The sequence below is a fragment of the Scyliorhinus torazame genome, chromosome 18 (assembly GCF_047496885.1).
Source record: "Scyliorhinus torazame isolate Kashiwa2021f chromosome 18, sScyTor2.1, whole genome shotgun sequence".
In the NCBI taxonomy this organism is placed as follows: Eukaryota; Metazoa; Chordata; class Chondrichthyes; order Carcharhiniformes; family Scyliorhinidae; genus Scyliorhinus; species Scyliorhinus torazame.
Genome location: NC_092724.1, coordinates 92276340 through 92300228, shown reverse-complemented (window position 1 = coordinate 92300228; position 23889 = coordinate 92276340). Strand labels below are relative to the sequence as shown.

Genomic DNA, 23889 nt, shown 5'->3' with positions numbered 1-23889 from the left:
TAACTCCCAGTCGTGGCCATCCTTTAACCATGTTTCAGTAATGACCACTAAATCATAGTCATTCACGAAGATTTGCGCCATCAACTCATTTACCTTATTCAGAGTGCTGCGAGCATTCAGGTAAAGTACACTTATGTTGGCTTTTATACCTCTGTTTTGAATCTTAACACCTTGATCAGTAACCTCTCCTAAGTTATTTTTCCTCTTAACTTTTCTCTTAATTTTCCTTGTCATTGAACCCATATCTTCATGTAACAACCTGCCGCTTTGCTTTCCATTTATGTTTTTACTTCCCGTTTTATTCCTTTTAGTATTACCGGGCCTATCACTGAGCTCCCCTCAGTCACTGTACCTTGTACTGTCGCCCTTTCTGATTTTTGACTATGGCTTCTCTGCCTTACACTTTCCCCCTTACTGCCTTTTGTTTCTGTCCCTGTTTTATTACCTTCCAACTTCCTGCATCGGTTCCCATCCCCCTGCCACATTGGTTAAAACACTCCCCAACCGCTCTAGCAAAAAAACCCTAGGACATCAGTTCCAGTCCTGCCCAGGTGTAACCGTCCAGTTTGTACTGGTCCCACCTCCCCCAGAACCGGTCCCAATGCCCCAGGAATCTGAAACCCTCCCCCTGACACCATCACTTCAGCCACGTATTCATCCTATATATCCTGTCATTTCTACTCTGACTAGCATGTGGCACCGGTAGTAATCCTAAGGTCACTACCTTCGAGGTCCGATTTCTTAACTTCCTTCCTGGCTCCCTGTATTCTGCTTTCAGGACCTCATCCCTTTGTTTACCTATGTCATTTGTACCGATGTGTACCACGACCACTGGCTGTTCACCCTCGCCCTCCAGAATATCCTGTACCCGCTCCGAGACATCCTTGACCCTCGCACGAGGGAGGGGACATACCATCCTGGAGTCTCTTTTGCGGCCACAGAAAAGCCTGTCTATTCCCCTTACAATTGAATCCCCTATAACTATTGCACTGTTACACTTATCACCCCTCCCCTCTGCAGCAGAACCAACCGTGGTGCCACAAGTTTGGCAGTTTTCCCCTGAGAGGCCATTCCCCTCAACAGTATCCAAAGCGGTATATCTGTTCTGCAGGAGAATGGCCACAGAAGATTCCAGCTCTACCTGCCTCGCTCTCTTGCTCTGTCTGGTGGTCACCCATTCTCTTCCTGCCTGCGGAGTCTGAGCCTGCAGTGTGACCACCTCTCTATACGTGCTATCCACGAGATCTAATACGTGCTAGCCACGAGATCTAATACGATCATGCGAGATGTTGCGATGTGAATCCCACCCATCACATTTGAGCAAATCTGCATATTAAAGCGAGACAACTAGTCTCACGTTAATGTGCAAATTGCTGAGTTACCCGAGGCGTGGGATCTATCTCCTTCACCTCGGAGACCTCAGGCAAGCGCTACGCAGTACTGGTCACCAGAAGCAGGGACCAGGCGGAACGACATTCATTGAGGGGTCTCCCAGGGGATCGGAGGTCCCAGGTGCATGACCTTTGGGCAGACAGGGTGTTATCCTTGCACTGCTGGTGCCACCCAGGCAGCCTGGCACTACTTGCCTGGGACTTTGTTCCCATTTAGTTAAATCGTGCCCATTGTATTATTTGTATTTGGTTCCTGGGAGAGGATGTGACTGCTGAAGTCATGTTTTCAAAATCCTGGTTTGAAAGACAGCTAGACTTTTTGGAGCCAGGGGTGCAATTAAAGCATCGTAGAAGTTTGGGCTAATGGACTTGTATTTAGATTAAAGAGGGTTTTCTGGGGAATAGATAATTAGAGACAGTGTGTTCAGCTTAATGAGATGATGCAATTAATGGAAGAAGCCAGGGTTTGAAGCAGTCCAGTGCTGAGATTTTCAGAGTTAGCTTTTGGCTGGAAGGTGAGCTGAAGAAATACAGCCAGAGATTCTGCAATATTCTGACAGGATGCAAGGTCTTTTTCTTTCAAGCAGTCTCAAAATATCTCTCTTTCTCAAAGTGGGGTATCCAAGATATCGCTATACAGCAAGTATTCCTGAGTGCTAACTGTATTTAAAAGTGGATTGGGATCTGAGATGGTTTTGTTATTTGAGTGGAAATAAATAGTGTGTCACTGTATTGATTTGCATTGTTTAAGACGTAATTGTAAGTTATTTTCTTTTGTGATGTTAAAGATATTTTAATACTGTGTTAGTAATGAAGTTTGTTTTAATATAGCATATTCCTATTTTTCATGAAATCACTCCTGGAGCAAGATATCCTTTATAATGATAATAATAATCTTTCTTAGTGTCACAAGTAGGCTTACATTAACACTGCAATAAAGTTACTGTGAAAATCCCCTATTCACCACACTCTGGCGCCTGTTCGGGTACACAGAGGGAGAATTCAGAATGTCCAAATCACCTAACAGCACGTCTTTCGGGACTTGAGAGGAAACCGGAGCACCCAGAGGAAACCCATGCAGACACAGGGAGAACGTGCAGACTCCGCACAGACAATGACCAACGCCGGGAATCGAACCTGGGACCCTGGCGCTGTGAAGCAACAGTGCTAACCACTGTGTTACCGGGCCACCCTTCCTCAGTCTTACAAAAGTTAAATAAAATGTTGAGGTTTCTATCCAGTGCCCTAGCCACTGTTGGGGTCTGGACCGGGATCATAATAATATCCAGAATGTGACAGGAAGGAACAAAATATACAAACACAAAAAAAAGAATTAGGGTCAAAAAGGGAAAAAATGGTAACAAGACAAAATTAATGGTCCTTTACTTAAATGCATGTAGTATTTGGCACAAAAGAAATGAACTAATGGCACACATTAAGATTATGAATGGGTATGATCTTTTAGCTATTACAGAAACGTGGTTACAGGGAGATCAAAATTGGGAACTAAATATTCTGGGGTACGTGACTTTTCGTGAGGACAGGCAGGAAGGAAAAGGTGAAGGGGTAGTTTTGTTAGTACAATAGCAAGGAATGATCTTGGATCGGAAGATATAGAATCCATATGGGTGGAGGTAAGAAATAATAAGAGGAAGAAGACACTGGTGGGTGTCGTCTATAGGCCCCCCCAAACAGTAGGACAGATAATAAATCAGGAGATAATTAAAGGCAGTACTTTAATCATGGATGACTTTAATCTTCATGTTGCGAAAATCAAATTGGCAGAGGTAGCCATGAGGAAGAATTCATACAATGTATTTGGGATAGTTTCCTGGAACAATAAGTTGTGGATCCAACCAGGGATCAGGCTGTTTTGGTTGTGTAATGAGGCAGGTTTAATAAACAATCTCTGAGTAAAATATCCCCTAGGAAGGAATGACCATAACATGGAAGTTAGCATTCAATTTGAGAATGAGAAACTTATGTCAGAAACAACTTTACTAAGAGTAATTATAAAGGAATGAGAGTAGAGGTGCTAGAGTGGACTGAGAAAGGAGTTTAGCAGGAAAGATGATTAATCAGCAATGACAGACGTTTCTGAAAATAGTTCATGACTCACAACAAAAATATGTCCCAGTGAGGAAGAAGGATTCAAGGAAGGGGATAAATCAACCATGGCCAACCAAGGAAGTGGCTAAACAGCATTAAACTGAAAGAAAAAACATATAATGTGGCAAAGATTAGCGGTAAGCCAAAAGATTGGGAAAGTGCTAAAAACCGAGAAAAGATGACCGAACAAATAATAACGAGGGAGAAGATAAACTATGAGGAGGAACTAGCAAGTAATATAAAAACAGACAGCAAGAGTTTCTTTAAATATATAAGATTAATCACATTCCAAAAATAAGTAATTAAGGGGTGGGGGGGGGGGGGAAGGAGGAGGAGGAGGAGGAGAGAGGAGGAAATAAACAATCGCGAGGCATTTTCTTAGGAGAGGTCAAGTAGCCAGTGGAGTTTAGAAGAATGAGAGTGACCTTACTGAGACATTTAGGATTCTCAGGAGGCTTGGCAGGGTAGATGCTGAGAGGGTTTTTCCTTCTGTGGGAGAGTGTAGGACCAGAGGGCATGATCAAAGAATAAGGGGTCGCCCATTTAAGACAAAGATGAGGAGGAATTTCTTCTCTCAGAGGGTAGTGAATATGTGGAATTCTTTACCACAGAGGGCTGTCGAGGCTGAGTCATTAAGTATGTTCAAGGCTGAGATAGACTGAGGTTTTAAATCAGTAAGGGAATCAAGGATTACGGGGATAAGACAGGAAAGTGAAGTTGAGGATTATATCAGATCAGCCATGATCTCAGTGAATGGCAATGCAGTCCAGTGGGCCAAGTGGCCTACTTATGCTCCTACATCTTATGGTCTTGATAAGATCATGGCTGATCTACTTGTGGCCTCGACTCTGCTTTCCTGTGTACCTGGTATACCCAACTCCCTTACCAAGGGAGATATGCTCCCACTCCACCATCAACTACTGCAACCCAAAGGAAACTTTTAGCGCAAAAGCAGTAATTATACATACATTGTTACCCTCCAGACACAGAATTCCATATGATACATCATAAACCTGCAGTTCCTACAGCTTTCCATTTGCCATTCGATCTCTACACTTTAAGCATCAACAATAATGCCGACTGCAGTGGAATTCAATCAGCAATCGCTGGTTATTAATTACTTAGAAATTAATATTTATGATGTTTTCAGAAGATATTAATTAGTTTCAGTAAGTACAGAGAATAAAATAAGGTTTAAATTATTCATCTCCTTGCTTTTTTTCAACTCTTCCATGGGTACAGGGAAACACACAGATTTAATTCAGCACTGGCTTAGATTTCCACTACTCAGGGCAGCACAGTAGCACAGTGGGTTAGCACTGCGGCCTCACGGCGCCGAGGTCCCAGGTTCGATCCCCGCTCTGGGTCACTGTCCGTGTGGAGTTTGCACATTCTCCCCGTGTTTGCGTGGGTTTCGCCCCCACAACCCAAAAATGTACAAGCTAGGTAGATTGGCCACGCTAAATTGCCCCTTAATTGGAAAAAATGAATTGGGTACTTAAATTTTTTTTAAAAGATTTCCACTGCTCTGCCTGTTCTCTCTTGAGTAATCCTGTCATTTCTGGTAAATATGCAATAAAAAAAAAACCAAAGAAGCACAACAGGGGATTTTCTCTTTATTATTTAATATATCCTACTTGAATCATTCCGACTGTAGCTCAACAAATAAACCAGCTCTCAGAACTGTTACATTTATTCTGAAATTAAGTGGTAAAAGACCACAACTTTTCACAATATACACAAAATGATCTGGAAGAAGGAACTGAAGGCACTGTTGCTAAGTTTGCAGATGATACAAAGATCTGTAGAGGGACAGGTAGTATTGAGGAAGCAAGGGGGCTGCAGAAGGATTTGGACAAGCTAGGAGAGTGGGCAGTGAAGTGGCAAATTAAATACAATGTGGAAATGTGTGAGGTTATGCACTTTGGAAGGAGTAATTTAGGCATAGACTATTTTCTAAATGGGAAAATGCTTAGGAAATCAGAAGCACAAAGGGACTTGGGAGTCCTTGTTCACAATTCTCTTAAGGTTAATGTGCAGGTTCAGTCGGCAGTTAAGAAGGCAAATGCAATATTAGCATTCATGTCAAGAGGGCAAGAATACAAGACCAGGGATGTACTTCTGAGGCTGTATAAGGCTCTGGTCAGACCCCATTTGGAGTATTGTGAGCAGTTTTGGGCCCCAAATCTAAGGAAGGATGTCCTGGCTTGGAAAGGGTCCAGAGGAGGTTCACAAGAATGATCCCTGGAATGAAGAACTTGTCGTATGAGGAACGGTTGAGGACTCTGGGTCTGTATTCGTTGGAGGTTGGAGTTTAGAAGAATGAGGGGAGATCTTATTGAAACTTACAGGATAATGTGAGGCCTGGATACAGTGGATGTGGAGAGGATGTTTCCACTTGTAGGAAAAACTAGAACCAGAGGACACCATCTCAGACTAAAGGGACGATCCTGTAAAACAGAGGTGAGGAGGAATTTCTTCAGTCAGAGGGTGGTGAATCTGTGGAACTCTTTACCGCAGAAGGCTGTGGAGGCCAAATCATTGAGTGTCTTTAAAACAGAGTTAGATTAGATAATAAGGGGATTAGGGGTTATGGGTAGAAGGGGGATGAGAAAGTATCAACAATGATTGAATTGCGGAGCAGACTCGATGACCGAGTGGCCTAATTCACCTCCTATGTCTTATGGTCCCCATGGTTACTCTTGGATTTTAGAAAGTTTTTTTCACTTTTGAAAGCTTGCATATCCTAAATATTATTTTAGGAATCATTGAATAAAACATTCCTCACAAAAACATTGAGAAGGCACACAGCCGAACTTCTGTCCTTACTCTGTCCCCTCTGCCAAAGGCAGCAGTAATGGAGACAGTGACGTAGTGGTATTGTCGATAGTGGTGTTGTAATTCAGAGGCCCAGGGTAATCTGGGTTTGAATCCCACCATGGTAGATGACAAAATTTGAGTTCAAGAAAAATCTGGAATTAAAACTGGAGAGGAAAATATTGTTGATTGTGAAGGGTCCGTCCTGTCTATTCCCTTATTTCCCCTTTCTTTTATTTCTTCTGTTACATTTTTGATCCATGGACGATTAATGGACAGTATCTTTAAGGCAAGCAGCCCGTATCTTTAATTCAAGCAGAAGAATCCAAAAGGCTGTGCTGGTTTAAACTGGAGTACAGACTGGTCGGAACCAGTTAGAGATGTGTAGGACTCAGTTTGATTCATTTGGCTGGTGGCCAATGAATTGGTCCAAAAGGCTGTGTCTTCCTGGTAACAGGTGGCAATTTGATCCTATCCCACTGGGATGCTTTTCAGAGTCCCAAGGTTTCACTTTGACTCCTGGCAGCTGAAAGACAAGAGCCTCTCTGTTTTCTCCAGAAAGACTACGTTTCTGAACTGGCAGAGAGCCTGGATGAATCTATTCACAGGAGAACCAGTTGTAGAGATCTACCACACGGATCTAGTGGCACTTGCGAACACTAAAACTCAGTAGAAATTTGGGTTAAAACTTCTCGGGGGCAAATAAGAATCGTTTATTGCCTCTATTTGATTACAATTGAGAATCACTTAAATCTTATTCTTTAATAAGTCCGGCTAGCAAAAAGGACTTAAAGAAAAGCAACTTGCACACAATTTAACTTTCAAATGATACAGAAATTATTTTCTTGCTTAGAGCAAACAGCTTGCATTTACTTCAAGAGTTAGAGTGGAAAAGTGAAGAGATAGAGATAGAGAATAGTTTAAATCAAAGTATAGAATGATCCAGGATAAAGCTGGCCATACGGACTATCACGGTTATACTAAATCATATCAGTCTTTAGCCATCTATCTACACCCCTATGTAGTCCTAATTGGTTTGGGTTAAAATCAAATGAGTTTGATTTGACGGTTAGCTGTCAGTCTTTGATGTGCAACATTAACTTGAAATGTTTCATGAATGAATTCTTGTATGTGTTATGGAATGCGATTCTATGCTGTTATCGCGACCGCTTGAACTGACTTCTTGCTGACTTAGCTGTTATCAACTTTGAGAACAATGGTGCCTCGATATTACCATGTCGTTGTTGTGCTGTTGCCATAGAGCCTGCCCTGTCCTTGGACACTGTCTTGTCAAAGTGTTTGTTTTAATCTATCAGGTTTTTCTGTGTTTCTGTTGAATTATGTGTTTTTATGTTGTAGAATTTGTGCTGTGTCATGCTGTTTTGTAAGATGTATGTTTTGAGATGACCTGAGGTAATGAGTGAATTTAAAATGGGTATTTAGAAAGACAGGGGCTTAATATTTAGCTATCTTTTACCTATAAGGTGTGATAGAAAACAGTTGGCTTCTACACCATTACAGGCTGTGCAAGGAAAGCCCAGAACCTGCTATATTTCTCCAGATGGCCTGTGTGGAATGCATTTCTAAACTACCGAGAACCGGAACGAATGAATCTACAGAGAAGATCATTAGAGGCTGTAAACCAAAGATTTTAATCTGCAAGTTTGCTGTGAGGAAAGGTGTGCTAAAAACCATAATCTGAAACATGGACTCTTTTTTCCTTTCACTTATGATTTTCACCCCTTTCCACCCCTTTTTTGTTTGTTTGTCTTGCGTCTGTGTGTTTATGTATATATAGAGGGTGGGGGAGAAAGTTAAAGTGGAAAGTAGGTATTAGTTAATAGTTAACCAGTTGTATTTGCTGCATATTTCATTATAGTCCTTGTTATAAATAAACAGTTATTGTGTTTACAATTACAAACCTGGTGACTGCGGTTATTGGGCAGCCAAGGGCCAAAGACTTTGGGTATTATTATAAGAATTATTGATTGAATTATTGACATGCCCCAGAGTCACACTTGCGTTGTGACTCCGGGGCATGCGGGGCTGGAATTGACCACACATTAGCCCAGGGTGTCGGAACAATTTTCATGAAAACTATCTGGTTCATTCATGTACCTTTCGGGAAGGAAATCTGTCATCTTTAACTGGTCTGGCGTACATGTTGACTCTTAAATGCCCTAAGGGATGTGAAATAAATGCTGCCGCAGCTTGCGACAGCCACATCCCATGAACAAATAAAAAAGAGACAACAAACAAGGTCTGCATGTACATTTATTTTTTAAATTTAGAGTACCCAATTCATTTTTCCAATTAAGGGGCAATTTAGCCTGGCCAATCCACCTAACCTGCACATCTTTGGGTTGTGGGGGCGAAACCCACACAAACACGGGAAGAATGCGCAAACTCCACACGGACAGTGACCCAGAGCCGGGATCAAACCTGGGACCTCAGCGCCGTGAGGCTGCGGTGCGTTGAGTGTACATGACAGTAACAATGGCGAACTCCACTGACTGCAACTTTCTCCTCCTGGATTGCGAGTTGCAGTAGCCATTCTCAAAATTTCAAGATTCCCAGATAATGTGGGAGGTGACCTTAAGCAAGCCCTGATAGAATTCAGAGCTCATATCTTCAGAATTAAAACAGAAGGGGGAAGGAACTAGAGAAATGGAGGGAAAACAGATGCTGAAAGTAACCTGGTCCATGCTGTACCTGACAGAAAGATTGGCTTGTCTTCTTTCTTCGCTTTGGCAAATGCTTCTTCTCCCCATGGATACCTAGACAATTAAAACAAATAAAACACATTAACTATAAAATTGTAAAAATAGCATTTTGGGATACTGTATGTGAGTAATTTGAGACAAGGTGAGAGTCACAAGCTTGCAAGGAATAGGTAATTTTGGACCCATGGTTCCTAAAGCTCTTATCCACTAGAGTTTCCACCTCCTCGTGCCTAGGTCTGTTGTGGACTAATTCATAAAGATTGACCACAAAGACTAGTCAACGATCCTATTCAACAATGTTCTTTTATGTGACGACCAGAAGGTAAACTAGGTGGACCTTGGTCTTTTTACCTCATAAATGGGGCACCCAGTTAATTATCACCCATCCGCCACCTTCCTCGCTCAACCACCAACAATGACAGCACTGTTACCATTAACAAGATGCACTGCAGCATCCCTCCGACACCCACATCCCCTTCACAGCACATTCCAAACCCACAACCTCTACCACATAGAAGGATAAGGGCAGCAAACAAATGGGAATACCACCACATGCATTCCCCTCCATGCTACATATCATCCTGGCTTTGAAACATTTCACCACTCCTTCACTGTGGCTATGTCAAATTCCTGGAACTCCCCAACAGTATTGGTGTACCTATACCATATGGACCAGTGGTTCAAGAAGGCAGCTCACCAACACCTTCTCAAGGGCAATGAGGGATGAGAAATAAATGATGGCCTCGCAACTACGCCCACATTCCTGAAAGAATTTTGTCAAAACTTCCTTTAGTCCTATTTCAATTTATTCTCAATATACAAATCCACCGTACTGAGTGTACATTAGAAGCCATATGGGCGGCACAGTGGTTAGCCTCACAGTGCCAGGGACCCAGGTTCAGTTCCGGCCTTGGGTCTCTGTCTGTGTGGAGTTTGTACATTCTACCCGTGCCTGCGTGGGTTTCCTCCGGGTGCTCTGGTTTCCTCCCACAGTCCAAACATGTGTAGGTTAGGTGGATCGGCTATGTTGAATTTTCCCTTAATGTCTAAAAAGGTGTGTAGGTTAGATTAAGGGGTTAATGGGATAGGACGGGAGAAATGAGCCAGGGTGAAGTTTTCTTTCAGAGGGTCAGTGCAGACACGATGGGCCGAATGGCCTCCTTCTGCACTGCAGGGATTCTACGAAAACAGTTCATCACCTGCACTGGCCAATATGCAGTAGGAAAGAGGAAATGAAACAAACATTGTATAAAAATACCATGGTTCTCTCAATAATTCAGTAAGAAACTCAAGTGTGTTCAGCAACATTGACACCCTGAAGCCCACATTCAATCCAGTATCTACCACAATGGCAACTGTACTGCCACAACTGGCCTTCGGGCCAGAGATAGGGATGAAGAATTAGTCAAGACTCTGGTTCCTTATTTCGAAGTAATTCCTAAAGCTACCAGAGAGTTCACATTTCTGGATATCAAATGAGGACAATGTCAGGCTCAGCTGTGATGTCCCCCCGTCCCCTGCGAAGCTCCCCTCACATTGAGGAACTTATCAGTCATGCTATTGAGACAGGCACTTGCTTGCCGAGGAGGTCAGGAAGGACCAGTTAGACTCAAACCTCTTGTGTGCATCGCTCCCTTGGGACCACCAATAAAGGGCTTGGGAACACTTCATTGTGCTGCCAGGAACCACAGCCAGAGATGAACATGACAGTTCTGCAGATGTTAGAAATCTGAACTAAAAGCAGAAAATATTCGAAGCGCTCGGCAGGGCAGGCAACATCTGAGCCAATGAAAACAGAGTTAGTGTTTCAGCTCGATGCAATTTCTGTCCCAACAACTGACTGGAAACATTAAAATCAGTTTGCTCTCTCTCCAGATACAGTCAGACCCACTGAGTCGCACCAGCACTTTTTGTCTTTAATTACAGACATGACATAAGGAGAGTATTAACACCTTTAATAAAACAGAAGTTAGGCGAGAAACCCACCATGAATAAAGCCACCATACAAGGTTCACTATACCACAGCACTGCCAAATACCTTATTTTACTTCAAACCGTGTGGCTGGAACAAGTTTCATATCCCAACACGTATCAACAAATGAACAGTTAAATTACCAGGCAACTTTATAGAAAGGTTTATTAGTCATGCCCCACAGCTCATCTGCACCTGTGATGCAGACTGAAGAACAATAATTTAAAGACAAAGAAGAAAATCTAGCGAAAAAGATATTCAGCTCATAAAGAAGACTGGGAGATTCCCGTGGGCCAACACGATGGCACAGTGGTTAGCACCGTTGCCTCACAGCGCCAGTGACCCGGATTCAATTCCAGCCTTGAGCGACTGTGTGGAGTTTGCACGTTCTCCCCATGTCTGCATGGGTTTCCTCCGGATGCTCCGCTTTCCTCCTACAGTCCAAAGCTGTGCAGGTTAGATAGGGATACGAGGATAGGTCAGGGGAGTGCGCATCGGTAGAGAGTGCTCTTTCAACGTCGGTGCAGACGTGATGGGCCAAATGGCCTCCGTCCGCACTGTAGGGATTCTGTAGATTCCAAATTCCCTCCCATCTTGCTATGAAAAAAAATCATGCCCTGTTGTTAATACCGCTGCAATACTCACTGAAACAACAAGTGGTCACTTTGCAGAGCAAACACATGGTCAGCAATTCATTACGCTCTAACCCACATTAATCCTGCTGTTCACACAGAATGTCACAGCCAATTGTTGGTGGCTTGCCCACACCTACTCTAGGGCAGTTAAAGATAGGCAATAAATGTTGGCCTAACTAGTGACGCTCTCCTCCCAAAGAACAAATAAATAAAACCTTGGATTGGGAATATTACAGAATGAAAGAGTTGGCCTGATTTCTTGTGGTTTAAGCATTAAGAGTGATTGGAAAGGGGTTTGATCCATTGACAATCTATACAAAGGAAATAAATAGAAAGAGGTTTAATCCATAGAAACGTCAGAATAGGCCAGTCAGCTCAATCCTGATATGCATAACAAATCACAAATAAATTACAGAATAAACTGTCAGGCATTCAGGTCAAATTTTCAAACATAACAATCTTCCCAGTGTTTGAGAAAAAGGGAGGGGTTTATACAGGATTCGGTGATTACCAATCTACAGGATTGTGTGCATGCTGCAGCAGATAGGGGGACTTCTCGTGGATCAGTCGGTTTGTGCGCTGCTTTGGCTTTGGGTCCGACAAACGTTGCGGCCCATCGCTGCCACCTGTTGCCATGGTTGCAAACACCGTCTTTATAAGTCTTCCGTTGGGATAGTTCCTGTTGGTTCAAATACAAATGTGACCATGACTTATATTCAGCAACCAATTATAAATCAAGTGCATTTGACTGTAACTTAATTTACTAACTGGAGGAGAAATGAAGATTCTGGTCTGTACATTAAAGATTGATAATATCTTTCCCACCCCCTCCCAACACTCTGGCTTTCAGGTTTCCTGTCCAAAAAAACTCAAGGATCCACCTCCACCCAACCCCCGTCACTACCACCTACATTATAGGGACTACGACACCCCCCTATCTATATTACTACTATTATTCCTAAGAAGCAGATGATTAGATGGCCATATGTTGGGAACTTATCATTATTTTTCCAGAGAGTAGATTTAGACGTTACTTTAAGAGCAAATATTGTGGATGATGGAAATCCAAAATAAAAACAGAAAATACTGGAAATACGAAGTAGTTCAGACAGCATCTGTGGAGATTAGAGATAGAGAGAGGGCTAGGCCCTGGAGGGATTGCAAAACAAAGGCAAATTGCTGATTTAAGCGAGTCGGAATATAACTTGTGTTTCTGTATGTTCACCGCACTGGGAAGTGAAGCTGCTCATCACTTTGCAACAAGCCTTACAACTATTCATTTGTCCATCTGCAAAAAGATTGAGGTTAGCAAATATCTGATGCAGGCCACAGTGATTATTTTTGTTACCTCGAGAAGGTATCCTCCATTCAATGAGCTCAGAACAATGCATTGGCACAAACAATCAAGCTACCAGATGTCTCCACACTTGTATTCAGAGTAGCATTCTAAGTAACTGATCATCTGTGAAGAGCTGTTGATCACAAGATATACAGACTTTTGTTTCGATATATCTTCCAAGGATAATGAATGATGATGACCAATTATAGAAGCTCTAGGTAGGCAGTCCACTGACCATTTTGCATCAGAGACTTGGTAACCTATCTTTCTAACAAGCAGATACATACTTCCTTCACTCATTCTGGGTGGTGGGCAATGCTGTCAAGTCGAAACCTATTGCCCATCCCTAGGTTTTCTGAGAAGATGCTGGTGGGTTTTCTTCTATTTGATACAACTGTGGTTAGTTAGATGACTTCAGGAAGCAGTTAAGAGCCAAACACACATTGGTGTGACTGGAATCATACATAGGCTAGATCTGGCAAGAACAACAGGTCCTCCAAAGAACATTACTGAACCAGTTGGGTTTGGTTAAAAATCTAACAGCTTCAAGGTCACTTTTATTGGGACCAGATTTTTATTTCAAGATTACTTATTTTATTCAAGGCGGTGGCCCACTTCTACCTTCACAAACACAATCAAGGATGGGCAACAAATGTTGGCTGTGCCAGTGACAGCCATATCCTGTGAATGATGTTTTCTTTAAAACGTTAACTGAATTTAAAATCTCAAACTGCCATGATGAGAGTCTCTGAATTATTATCCAGGTCTCTTGGGTTACTCGTCCCAGGGATGTCTTGCTGCAATTATACAGGGCCTTAAGTGAGGTCACACCTGGAACATTGTGTGAAGTTTTAGTCTCCTTATCTGAGGAAGGATGTTTTTGATAAAGAGGGAGTGCAGCGAAGGTTTGCCAGACTGATTCCTGGGGTGACGGGACTGACATATGAGGAGAGATTGAGTCAGTTAGAATTGTATTTGCTGGAGTTCAGAAGAATGAAGGGGAAATCTCATTGAAACCTATAAAATTCTAACAGGACTAGACATGGTGGATGCAGGAAGGATGTTCCCGGTGACGGGGGAGTCCAGAACCAGGGTCACAATCTAAGGACATGGGGTAAACCATTTAGGACTGAGACGAGGAAAATTCTTTTGAAATGAAATGAAAATGAAATGAAATGAAATGAAATGAAAATGAAATGAAAATCGCTTATTGTCACAAGTAGGCTTCAAATGAAGTTACTGTGAAAAGCCCCTAGTCGCCACATTCCGGCGCCTGTTCGGGGAGGCTGTTACGGGAAGAGCCGGTGGTGAGCCGGTGGAATTCGCTACCACAGAAAGCAGTTGAGGTCAAAACATTGTATGTTTTTTAATGTTTTTTCTAGGTTTCGATGTAACAAAGCACTGCAGCCAGTTCTCCAAGATTTGGCTGACCACGTAAGATGCTCAGCCAGTTTGAAACTATAGCATGCCCTATAGTGTAAGACATGAACTTCTGTTTTAATGCCTACGTACCGAAGAAAATGTAGTGCCATTTGTATTATTTATGTGCGGAGGAGACTAGTGAAATGCACAACTCACTGTTTCATACCCGCACACTATTAATTGAACCATTTTAATCAAACTCTATTTGTTTAGAGTACAATCTCAAGCTGGTGAGTGTGCGCATTCGGCCTGCTTTTGAAGCAAGGAGCTCTGCATGGTTGCAGGTGATATTCTTCCTGAAACTGGTGTTCACTGTTGTGATCCCTGGATCTCATTATCATTATCCTAGATATAAAAGGTAAGAGGAGCCCAGTCAGCCCCTCAAACCTGTTCAGCCGATGAATTAGATCAGACATTGTCAGACTCGGGGGCGCGACCCGCGGTTGGGTCACGGGCGAGTGTCGGGAGAGTCGCGGAGCCGTGCGTCGTGGCGCTCCCGATCGCGCAACTCCGCGCGCAACAGCCGCAGCAGGCGGCTTTTATTAAAGTCGGCTGCAAGCGGCCTTCAAAATGGCCAGGGTGATCGGGCACGCAAGCGCATTGCGGCCGCATTGGTTTTTATATGGTCGCAGCCTTTTTTTTTTCAAGTTCGGGGAGCCAAAGGGACAAAGAGACCATTGGGGTCAAAGGGACCCAAAACCATTTCCTCCATTTTTGTCAGCAACAAACAAGGTAAGAGAAAATGGTGGGTCGCGCAGGTCGGCCGTCGTGGATCACGAAGGTCGGCCGGTGTGGGTTGCGAAGGTTGGCCGGCGTGGATCACGAAGGTCGGCCAGTGTGGGTCGCGAAGGTCGGCCGGCGTGGATCACGAAGGTCGGCCGGTGTGGGTCGCGAAGGTCAGCTGGTGTGGGTCGCGAAGCTCGGCCGTCGTGGATCGCGAAGGTCGGCCGGCGTGGGTCGCGAAGGTTGGCCGGTGTGGGTCGCGAAGGCTGGTCGGCTTGGGTCGCGAAGGTCGGCCGGTGTGGGTCGCGAAGGTCGGCCGGTGTGGGTCGCGAAGGTCGGCCGGCGTGGGTCGCGAAGGTCAGCCGGTTGGTAAAAATGGGTCCCCGGAAATAAAGTTTGAAATTTACTGAATTAGACCATGGCTGATCTGACTCTCAATTCCATCTGTCAACATTGATTCCGTGACCCGTAATACCTTGCCAAACAAAAATTTAACAATCTCCATTTTGAATTTTCTATTGATCCCCAGCCTCAGTAGCTTAATCAGAGAGAGTTCTAGATTTCTTACACTGCGAAGACACCCTTTATTAGCCTAGCTCCAATCTTAATGTTCTGCCATCTTGTTGCTGGACAGATAGAGGCACAGTCAGGGACATAGAAGAAACAGATAAAAGCACACTCAGGATTGTCAGAGACACATGGCCTATGGGGCTGATCAGTAGCATTCATTCTCGAGTAAATATCTTGCACGAAAAAAAAAACATGATGGGATATTAACACATCACTCACCTGGCAGACTTCAGGGATTTAACACATTACCTACATACTACCAGCTGCTAACTTATTCATCAATGTACATTTCCATAGTGCTCTTTACAAGAGGGAGAGACAGCTTACCAGAAGAAAGTGCAAGGTTTTAGAGTAGGGAACTACTCTTCATTCAAATAGTTCACTTCGAGGAGGTCCCCTGAACATGTCATTGTTGTCTATCTACCTGGTCACATCTCCATACTTGAGCCTCTCCGATCTTGTACACAGAACCAAAGTTAGTCCAGGTACCCAGTCACATCACATGCGACTCCAACTCACCATCCCTCCTATGGGCAGCACAGTGGGTGGCAATGTTGATTCACAGCTCCAGGGTCCCAGGTTCGATTCCCAGCTTGGGTCACTGCCTGTGTGGAGTCTGCACGTTCTCCCTAGGTCTGTTTGGGTTTCCTCCGGGTGCTCCGGTTTCCTCCCACATGTCCCGAAAGACGTGCTGTCAGGAGAATTGGATATTCTGAATTCTCCCTCTGTGTACCCGAACAGGCGCTGAAATGTGGCGACTCGGGGCTTTTCACAGTAACTTCATTGCAGTGTTAATGTAAGCCTACTTGTGACAATAAAGATTATTGTTACACCACTTGGCATGCTCAATGTTGGCGACCATTCCAATTCCTCCACCCAGCCCACGGCACTATTCTCTCCAGGTTTCATTCTTACTGGTGTCTCAGTGGATTCAGTCCCTTCATTTCGCACATCCCTCAGCTCACTCCCACCTTTCCATCCCCCAAAACTCTTGCAAAATTGCATGCCGCTTCCATATGGACAACCACGTCATCTGCACTACCCAGCAGAACTGGATGGTTCTTTCAAATAGCCAAGCACAGGCATGACAGGACGGACGCCCCCTTTCTGTGCCCTAAGATTTTATAAATATGTATTTTTGCAAACAAAATAAAATTGAAATATTGAGCTCTGCTCTGCAAGAAGAGCAAAACTTCCACAAATTGTAGGTGTCACAACAGTGCAAGGATCTTCTGAATTATAATCATAGAAGTTTACAGCATGGAAACAGGCCCTTCGGCCCAACCAGTCCATGCAGCCCAGTTTTTACCATTAAGCTAGTCCCAGTTGCCCGCACTTGGCCCATAACCCTCTATACCCATCTTACCCATGTAACTATCTAAATGCTTTTTAAAAGACACAATTGTACCCGCCTCTACTACTACCTCTGGCAGCCCATTCCAGACACTCACTACCCTCTGAGTGAAGAAATTGCCCCTCTGGGCCCTTCTGAAACTCTCCCCTCTCACCTTAAACCTATGCCCTCTAGTTTTAGACTCCCCTACCTTTGGGAAAAGATGTTGACTATCTACCTTATCTATGCCCCTCATTATTTTATAGATCTCTATAAGATCACCCCTAAGCCTCCTACGCTCCAGGGAAAAAAGTCCCAGTCTATCCAGCCTCTCCTTATAACTCAAACCATCAAGTCCTGGCAACATCCTAGTAAATCTTTTCTGCACTCTTTCTAGTTTAATAATATCCTTTCTATAATAGGGTGACCAGAACTGCACACAGTATTCCAAGTGTGGCCGTACCAATGTCTTGTACATTTCAACAAGACGTCCCAACTCCTGTATTCAATGTTCTGACCAATGAAACCAAGCATGCCGAATGCCTTCTTCACCACCCTGTCCACCTGCGACTCCACCTTCAAGGAGCTATGGACCTGTACTCCTAGATCTTTTTGTTCTATAACTCTCCCCAACGCCATACCATTAACTGAGTAGGTCCTGGCCTGATTCGATCTGCCAAAATGCATCACCTCACATTTATCTAAATTAAACTCCATCTGCCATTCGTCGGCCCACTGGCCTAATTGATCAAGATCCCGTTGCAATCCTAGATAACCTTCTTCACTATCCACTGTGCCACCAATCTTGGTGTCATCTGCAAACTTACTAACCATGCCTCCTAAATTCTCATCCAAATCATTAATATAAATCACAAATAACAGTGGACCCAGCACCGATCCCTGAGGCACACCACTGGTCACAGGCCTCCAGTTTGAAAAACAACCCTCTACAACCACCCTCTGTCTTCTGTCGTCCAGCCAATTTTGAATCCAATTGGAATTGATTGGACAATTTATTAGACGTTACCCTAGTCTCAAAAAAACAAAGAATGTGGCTCATTTCACAGCATTGGAGAATCTAACATAACATGTAACTAATTGTTGTGAAAGTCTGTTGTGCCACGCCGTGGTTGGATCTTTTCTTGTACTTAGAAATATCTCCACTGCGGTGATGGTCAGTGAGTGGTGCAGGAGCTGCAAGCCATAGGCTAATCTCTCTGCAAGTTTCGCAAGCCAAATGCCATCCTGACTTGGAAACATAATGATGTGTCTTTGCCGTTGCTACATCAAATTCCAAACCCTTTCCACGGTGGGTCAAGATGTCAACTCATCACTGCCTTTGTCAAGGGCAATTAGGGATAGGCAATAAATGCTGGCCTTGTCACTGACAGCCATATTCTGCGAATGAATACATTTTCAAAAGTTTATCTCGAAAAATTAGTTGGAACTTCTAAACATAACATTTCTAGCATTGCTTCAACCTAGCCCCCTAAAGGATTAAGTTTCTGGGAACAACTAATGTGTTTCAATTTTCAAAAAGCAAGCAGAGTATGAAACGCCGGGTAGCTGTCTCAAAGCTTTAAACTCAGTTCTGCCTCCCCCATTTGGACAATTGCAACCTCCAGCTCAGTTGACACAAAGATTGGTCATGGGGTTGTGAGGAGGAAAGCTGTGGACTGCAAGGAGATTATGAAATGGGCTGGTCAGATGGGCAGAAAAGTGGCAAATGGAATTTAACCTAAAAGAAAGTGTAAGGTAACGAATTGGAGAGTGTCAAACAAGGAAAGAGAATACACAATAAATGGAAGGATACTGAGAGGTGTAGAGGAAGTGAGGGACTTTAGAATGCATGTCCGCAGATTGACCTGCTCTACTTTCAAGGATAAAGTGGTTAAGGCGGCATATGAAACACATTCTATGCCTTGGCTAATAAAGGAAAGTAAGGGCAGAAAGGTTATGATGGAGCTATCAAATAAACTCTAGTTAGGCCACAACTCTGGTACTATGTGCAGTTCTAGTCAGCACATTACAGAAAGGATGTTATTGCACTGGAGAGGGTCATTATATGAGGATCTTCCCAGGATTGGAAGATTGCAGCAATGAGGAAAGATCAAATAGGCTGGGGTTGACTTTGCAACCTAGGAGGCTGAGGGGGAATTTGATTGAGGTGTACAAAATTGTTGAGGGGCCTGGTAGAGTGGATGGGAAGGACCTCAGAAGAGTAGTCAATAACTAGGGGGGATAGAATTATTGGTAAAATTAGAGGGGAGAAGAGGAAAAACGTTTTCACCCAGAGGGTGATAGGACTCTGGAACCCACGACCTGAAAGGGTGGTAGAGACAGAAATCCTCAACTCATTTAATAAAGGTGTTTGGATAAGGACCTGAAGTCTCATAACCTCCAGGGATATGGACCAAGTGCTGGAAAATTAGATTAGACTGTGGTACTCGTTTTTAAGCCAGCACAGACGCAATGGGCAAAATAGCCTCTCTTTAGGTGCCTTAGATCGATCTATATTTTTTAAATATCTGAAAAGAAAGATGTGGGGAGAGGGCAGGGAATGTTAGAGAAATCCTGCTTATGAAGAAAACACTGAGGTTCTTCTTTATACACATTTGACTATAATTAACTCATAAATACCCAACAGCAGTTCACCGTATTACTTTAGACTATTGGGTATTTAACACCCATCAACAGAAGCGTGGCTGTACATGAAGAGCCAGCGCAACATGATGGGCAAATGATTCTATGATTCTACCCATTACATGACCAGTCGGAAAAATATTATTCTGGAACATCCCTACCAAGCAGCTACATAGAACATAGAACATTACAGCGCAGTACAGGCCCTTCGGCCCTCGATGTTGCGCCGACCTGTGAAACCACTCTAAAGCCCATCTACACTATTCTCTCATTGTCCATATGTCTATCCAATGACAATTTGCATCTCCTTAGTGTTGGCGAGTCCACTACTGTTGCAGGCAGGGCACTCCACGCCCTTACTACTCTCTGAGTAAAGAACCTACCTCTGACATCTGTCTTATATCTATCTCCCCTCAATTTAAAGGTATGTCCCCTCGTGCTAGACATCACCATCCGAGGAAAAAGGCTCTCACTGTCCACCCTATCCAATCCTCTGATCATCTTGTATGCCTCAATTAAGTCACCTCTTAACCTTCTTCTCTCTAACGAAAACAGCCTCAAGTCGCTCAGCCTTTCCTCATAAGATCTTCCCTCCATACCATGCAACATTCTGGTAAATCTCCTCTGCACCCTTTCCAATGCTTCCACATCCTTCCTATAATGCGGCGACCAGAATTGCACGCAATACTCCAAATGCGGCCGCACCAGAGTGTTGTACAGCTGCAACATGACCTCATGGCTCCTAAACTCAATCCCTCTACCAATAAAAGCTAACACACCATACGCCTTCTTAACAACCCTCTCAACCTGGGTGGCAACTTTCAGGGATCTATGTACATGGACACCGAGATCTCTCTTCTCATCCACACTGCCAAGAATCTTACCATTAGCCCAGTACTCAGTCTTCCTGTTATTCCTTCCAAAATGAATCACCTCACACTTTTCTGCATTGAACTCCATTTGCCACCTCTCAACCCAGCGCTGCAGCTTATCTATGTCCCTCTGTAACTTGTAACATCCTTCCGCACTGTCCACAACTCCACCGACTTTAGTGTCATCTGCAAATTTACTCACCCATCCTTCTATGCCCTCTTCCAGGTCATTTATAAAAATGACAAACAGCAGTGGCCCCAAAACAGATCCTTGTGGTACACCACTAGTAACTGGACTCCAGTCTGAACATTTCCCATCAACCACCACCCTTTGTCTTCTTCCAGCTAGCCAATTTCTGATCCAAACTGCTAAATCACCCTGAATCCCATGCCTCCGTATTTTCTGCAGTAGCCTACCATGCGGAACCTTATCAAACGCTTTACTGAAATCCATATACACCACATCAACTGCTTTACCCTCATCCACCTGTTTGGTCAACTTCTCAAAGAACTCTATAAGGTTTGTGAGGCACGACCTACACTTCACAAAACCGTGTTGACTATCTCTAATCAAATTATTCCTTTCCAGATGATTATACATCCTATCTCTTATAAACCTTTCCAAGATTTTGCCCACAACAGATGTAAGGTTCACTGGTCTATAGTTACCGGGGTTGTCTCTACTCCCATTCTTGAACAAGGGGACAACATTTGCTATCCTCCAGTCTTCTGGCACTATTCCTGTAGACAAAGATGACTTAAAGATCAAAGCCAAAGGCTCAGCAATCTCCTCCCTAGCTTCCCAGAGAATCCTAGGATAAATCCCATCCGGCCCAGGTGACTTATCTATTTTCACACTTTCCAGAATTGCTAACACCTCCTCCTTATGAACCTCTAGCCCTTCTAGTCTAGTAGCCTGAATCTCAGTATTCTCCTCGACAACATTGTCTTTTTCCTGTGTGAATACTGACGAAAAATATTCATTTAGCACCTCTCCTATCTCCTCGGACTCCAAGCACAACTTCCCACTACTGTCCTTGACTGGCCCTACTCTTACCCTAGTCATTCGTTTATTCCTGACATATCTATAGAAAGCTTTAGGGTTATCCTTGATCCTATCTGCCAAAGACTTCTCATGTCCCCTCCTGGCTCTTCTTAGCTCTCTCTTTAGGTCCTTCCTAGCTAACTTGTAACTCTCGACTGCCCTAACTGAACCTTCATGTCTCATCTTTACATAAGTCTCCTTCTTCCTCTTGACAAGTGTTTCGACTGCTTTAGTAAACCAAGGTTCCGTCACTCGACCACTTCCTCCCTGCCTGACAGGTACATACTTATCAAGGACACGCAGAGCTGTTCCTTGAACAAGCTCCACATTTCCATTGTGCCCATCCCCTGCAGTTTTCCTCTCCATCCGATGTATCCTAAGTCTTGCCTCATCGCATCATAATTGCCTTTCCCCCAGATATAACTCTTGCACTATCCAGTCCAGAAAGGCTTTATTCAGACCCCGAGGTTTGGAAAAGTTTAAGTACATACATCATAGCCTGCAGAGATGATTTAATATTTGCCCAACAGACACCTAAACAGTGACAAATTCAATCAGAATACATCAGACTCTCATTAACACTGCGTTAGGTATTTTGGACAATCTGGATTCTTCCTCTGTGTACGCGAACAAGCCTACTTGTGACAATAAAGATTATTATTAGTAACTTTTACTGTTTTCATTTGCAATTAGAAAAATATTTCTAATATCATCAAGCAAAATAAAATTAATCACATTTTAAAAGGGGCAGAAGCAATAATCACCCACTGGCTTCTAACTCATACATTGACTGAAGTTGTAAAAACCGATAGATTACAAATCAGAGGATTGTTACACATTTACAGATCTTTTACAGATCGAAAAGTTTTAGTTTAAAAGTAAACAAAGCAAGACTATTGATGAAATACCTTCAGCCCCCTCTTGCCCAAGAGGAAATGCTACAATAAACACACCCGTCAGCCCTGCAGTGTGAGTAAACAGAGAAAGGGGGCGTGACACTCAGCGCAAGGCCCGCCGGGAGTTGTAGTCCTCGTCCCCGCTCCCCTCCGCAAGTGTCAATGGGAGCGGAAACGAAGAACTACAACTCCATTCGGGCATCGCGGCAAGTCAACAGTGAGGGCAAAGTTAGCGCTCAACGTTAGTTCAAAATAACTCTGCCGTCCGCCCCTTTTAGGGAGCCTCCTCGCCCGCCGAGGGAAGGTCGACTCGCCGTTCTTTTACCTGCGTTGTGCAGCCGCCGTTGTCAAGCCCCTCAGCCTGTTCCCCGCAGCAGCAACTTGGGCTGCAGCAGCCACCCGGCGGAGGCAGAGGGACAGTCCGCTCCCGCAGCCCAGGTATTGCAGCATAGCCAGGATCAGCGGGCGTGATGCCTGCGACCGCGCCTCCAGCGGCCGGAGGACGAGGTTCACAACAACACTTTGTGGTGGCAAGTTGCCCATTCTCACCACTCTTCTGGGTGAAGGGCAGCATGGCAGCAGTGGTTGGCACAATAGCCCAGTGGTTAGCACTGTTTTACAGTGTCAGGGTCCCAGGTATGTTATGTACTCTGGGATAACACAGGCTGCAACTCGATGCAGCTTTGACCAAAAGATACTCCAGACGTTGAAGTAAGTTCAATGTGATTTATTGAATCATTAGCACAGTTCTCTATGCATGTCACTCTCCTGCTAATCTTGCTATAGTAACTCAGTCTAACTAACCAGTCTGCTCTAAGCCACATGGTGGGTGTGATGCTTCTGATCTGCCCGCCGTAGTCTCCAAGTGTCCCCTGTGGAAAGAGACAAGAGCATGTGTGCCCTGTCCTTATATATGGGTTGTGTAATGCCCCCTTGTGGTAGTGTCACCTCTGGGTGTCTTGACTGCCCATTGGTCATGTCCTATTCTATGTGTTCATTAGCTGTATGTCTGCATGTCATAACGTCTCTGGTGCTCCCTCTAGTGTTTACTTCATCATAGTGTATTTACATTAACCCATGTGTATTTAGTGATGCATATCACCACATCCCCCCTTTTTTCGTGTTACGTATTTTCTGTACAGTGTTAAAGAAAAATGAACAACAACAGGTAAATAAGTGATGACATGTACAAGTTACGATGACTGTGATGACGATACAGATCAAAGAATAGTTATGATGACATTGAGGATTATACAATACCAAATAATAGTTACGAGTCCAAAGTTCATAAATTTACACTGTCGAGTGGCTTTCTTGCGCGGTTATGGAAGTGTTGATGTTGTCATACCCTTGTGAACGCCGTCAGTGTCCTGGTGTTTACCTAACCAAGAAGTAATCA

General features: G+C 43.8%; 1 protein-coding gene across 3 annotated transcripts in view; it reads right to left on the bottom strand.

Annotated features, from left to right (window-relative positions):
• Nucleotides 1–22951, bottom strand: part of spata20 (spermatogenesis associated 20) — a 763436-nt gene extending 740485 nt beyond the window's left edge. Inside the window, exons 1-3 of one of the 3 annotated variants that reach the window (XM_072483047.1) lie at nucleotides 22816–22951; nucleotides 12159–12326; nucleotides 9030–9094 (exon numbers count right to left, since the gene is read on the bottom strand). In XM_072483047.1, coding sequence (XP_072339148.1) covers nucleotides 9030–9094; nucleotides 12159–12326; nucleotides 22816–22940 — 358 coding nt within the window. In that variant the 5' untranslated portion in view covers nucleotides 22941–22951. Of the gene's footprint in view, nucleotides 1–9029; nucleotides 9095–12158; nucleotides 12327–16220; nucleotides 16242–22502; nucleotides 22569–22815 lie in introns of those variants that run through there. The other 2 variants (XM_072483048.1, XM_072483049.1) reach the window with 2 other exon arrangements.
• Nucleotides 22952–23889: the final 938 nt, after the last annotated feature.